At 38.4% G+C, this 2,581-nt stretch overlaps 1 protein-coding gene across 1 annotated transcript; it reads right to left on the bottom strand.

Moving 5' to 3' along the window:
• Positions 1–1,241: 1,241 nt before the first annotated feature.
• LOC122025421 (dCTP pyrophosphatase 1-like) lies at positions 1,242–2,302 on the bottom strand. Its single transcript, XM_042584226.1, has 2 exons — positions 2,058–2,302; positions 1,242–1,759 (listed from the first exon to the last, which is right to left on the bottom strand). Exons 1-2 carry the CDS (start codon positions 2,169–2,171, stop codon positions 1,448–1,450), a joined length of 426 nt encoding a protein of 141 aa, XP_042440160.1. The 5' UTR covers positions 2,172–2,302; the 3' UTR covers positions 1,242–1,447.
• Between the last annotated feature and the right edge of the window lie 279 nt (positions 2,303–2,581).

Raw genomic sequence — 2,581 nt, 5'->3', positions numbered from 1 at the left:
CAAACCCCAATAATACCAACCACAAGTCATTAAATGTCCTTAAACTGGGGCCAAGTCATCCACTCAACCCAACTCCAATAATAATTTGCTTTAGAATCTAGGTAATGGAGTGATTTAGATATTGAGAGAGAGACACACACAATACTAGTAAAAAGCTGTGAGTCACAACTTTATGGTCAAAATTTGCGGTTGAGTATTTGCAGGAATCACATTCATTTTCAGCACACATTCTACGTTTAGAAAATGAATAATTTTGTAAGTGCATTACTAACATTTTGTTAAAAAACAAATAGAAAAATAACTTACCATGATAAATATGTTATTGTAAAGACACAAGCCACAGTTGATTACATGGAAATTGATGTAGTAGGTAAATCAATAGCATAAAAGTTTTAACAAGAAAGCAATTTATTTACAGAATCTTTGATAACTTGAATATCATAGACACAAAAAAAAATAATAATAAAAAAAGATTATACTTAGAATAGCTGTGCATTTAAGAAAAAGTAAAGGCACATTCATGCATTGTTCTTCGACAGTCCTAGTAAAAACTTGGCCACTGTGGACCTTTTAACTAGATTTGGCTATGGATGCTTTAAATGATTCTAGCCGACACAAGACAATAAATAAGCTTGTTCATTAGCTGGCTAAAAATACTATCTACAACAAGGAGCCTTCTAATTTCTTGCTAAGGTGATGAACAAGGAACAGAAAACACAATTTGGTTACTTTCAAGTGATCCAAATAGAAACAAAGGCTCACAGTTCATGATGACAAAAAACACTGTGCAGTAAACAGTATTATAAGGTAACTGTTAGTCCCTAGGCAAATTATCAGGACATAATCTTCTTGGTATATTCTTCCCTAGATAAATAATATTGAGTTCAAATTTCAATCTTTAACATCTTTCAGTCCAAATTTAACTCAGAGGTCAATTATGCATGTAGACTTTTCAGGACCAAACAACCACCAGACGAAGGGCCCTCTGATCAACAAAATTATAATAGTAGAAACATTGCCAAACAGTCTATCAGATGCCAAAAGAAATTAATTGGACAGCCTACCTAAAAAAATGATTCCTTTTAGCATTAGTAGTACCAAATGGCAGCAAGAAGCCTCCGAATAGTGTCCTTGATTGGATTGCTTCACTTCTCTGACCAGCCCTACTTTTGTAGGACCCAAGTAAGAGGGAAGAAGTTAGTGTACATCAGCTACGAATTCCACCAAGAGAAACCTAGACATCATAACAACAGGTTTCATCTCTGAAGCATTTAGCAGTGTAAAAGATAAGCAACAGCAGTGATATCAAGTATCTTCTGTCAAGTAGCCTTCCCAGTAAGCAATGGCTGCACCACCAAACCAGATGGTGCCCACGCCATGCAAAAACAGTAAAACAATATCAACCACACGAAGACTTTAGTAAAAACCTAGAATCCTAGATGGTGCTTCAGAGTTCAGAGCCCTCTGGGGCTCCTCCACTTTGGGGATTCTCGTTTGCACCGGAAGAATTGTAGGTGCGCTTCATGGAGGAGGCCTTGCAGAGGTGGACTGGGTACTTGGCGGCATTGAGATCCAGCTTCCTAAGGGCTGCCTCACCCAGGTCCACTCCACACATATCTGAGAGCCTCACAAGGTAGAGCAGCACATCTGAGAGCTCCTCCCCCAGGTGTTGCTTCTCCTCCTCCCCCCAGTCCGGTAGCCCCTTGGCTACCTCACCTTTCCACTGAAAGATCTCAGACAACTCCCCAACCTCTCCCACCTGTGAAGATAACAATTACATGAAGATTAAGAATCACAGCGTGGTGATTTAGGGTTTAAAACACAAAGAATCAATTTTTTTTATCACTTTTCTTCCTGCTTTCGGCTAGATAAGGGTGGACAATCAATCTAATGATCTCGAAACATTGTCTTCCGAGAGAGAGAGAGAGAAAAGGCTTATGCTATGGGCACAAACCAAAATCCTTTGTTTTGGTCTCATCAAGTGCATGCCAAAGAACAAACCAAAAAAAAAAGAGAGAGAGAGAGAGAGAGATTTTGAGAGAGGGAGACGAGAGTACCAGAGCAAGGAGGAGGTTTCTGGGGCTGTGGAATTGCTCCCAGTCCCTCTCCCTTGCAAAATCTGCCATTTTCTTCCTCAAGCTCTCGAGGGTTACAACCTCCTTTCCTGCCATTGCTTGGGAGGAAGATAGAGCCTTCGATTGCTCGCTGGTTTCTGCACTATTCCTCCTCTTCTCGGGGTCCTTTTCTAAGTGCAGTCCCTCCCTCAGAAGGAATATATTTTGATCGGCTGCCAGGAATATGCACAAACATGGGTAGATGAACCGTCCCACATTTATATTTCTTTTGTTTTTTTTTTCCTTTTTTCCTTTTTACAATTTTTATTAACTAAAATATATTTTTAATCTAAAAAATAATTAATGTACATTAATACTTGGAAGGCAAGCAAATTAGTAAATTCATTTACACCTAAAAATCATCAAATAAAACATATTAATATCCTAATAAGGTTTTGAATTTTACCCTTGACATATTACATCTAAAGTGATCTAATTATTTATGACGTTCAGTCGTTTAACAGATC

Source organism: Zingiber officinale, chromosome 9B (assembly GCF_018446385.1).
Source record: "Zingiber officinale cultivar Zhangliang chromosome 9B, Zo_v1.1, whole genome shotgun sequence".
Lineage (NCBI taxonomy): Eukaryota > Viridiplantae > Streptophyta > Magnoliopsida > Zingiberales > Zingiberaceae > Zingiber > Zingiber officinale.
Note: the sequence above shows the minus strand (reverse complement) of the source record. Positions and strands in the feature narration are given on the sequence as shown.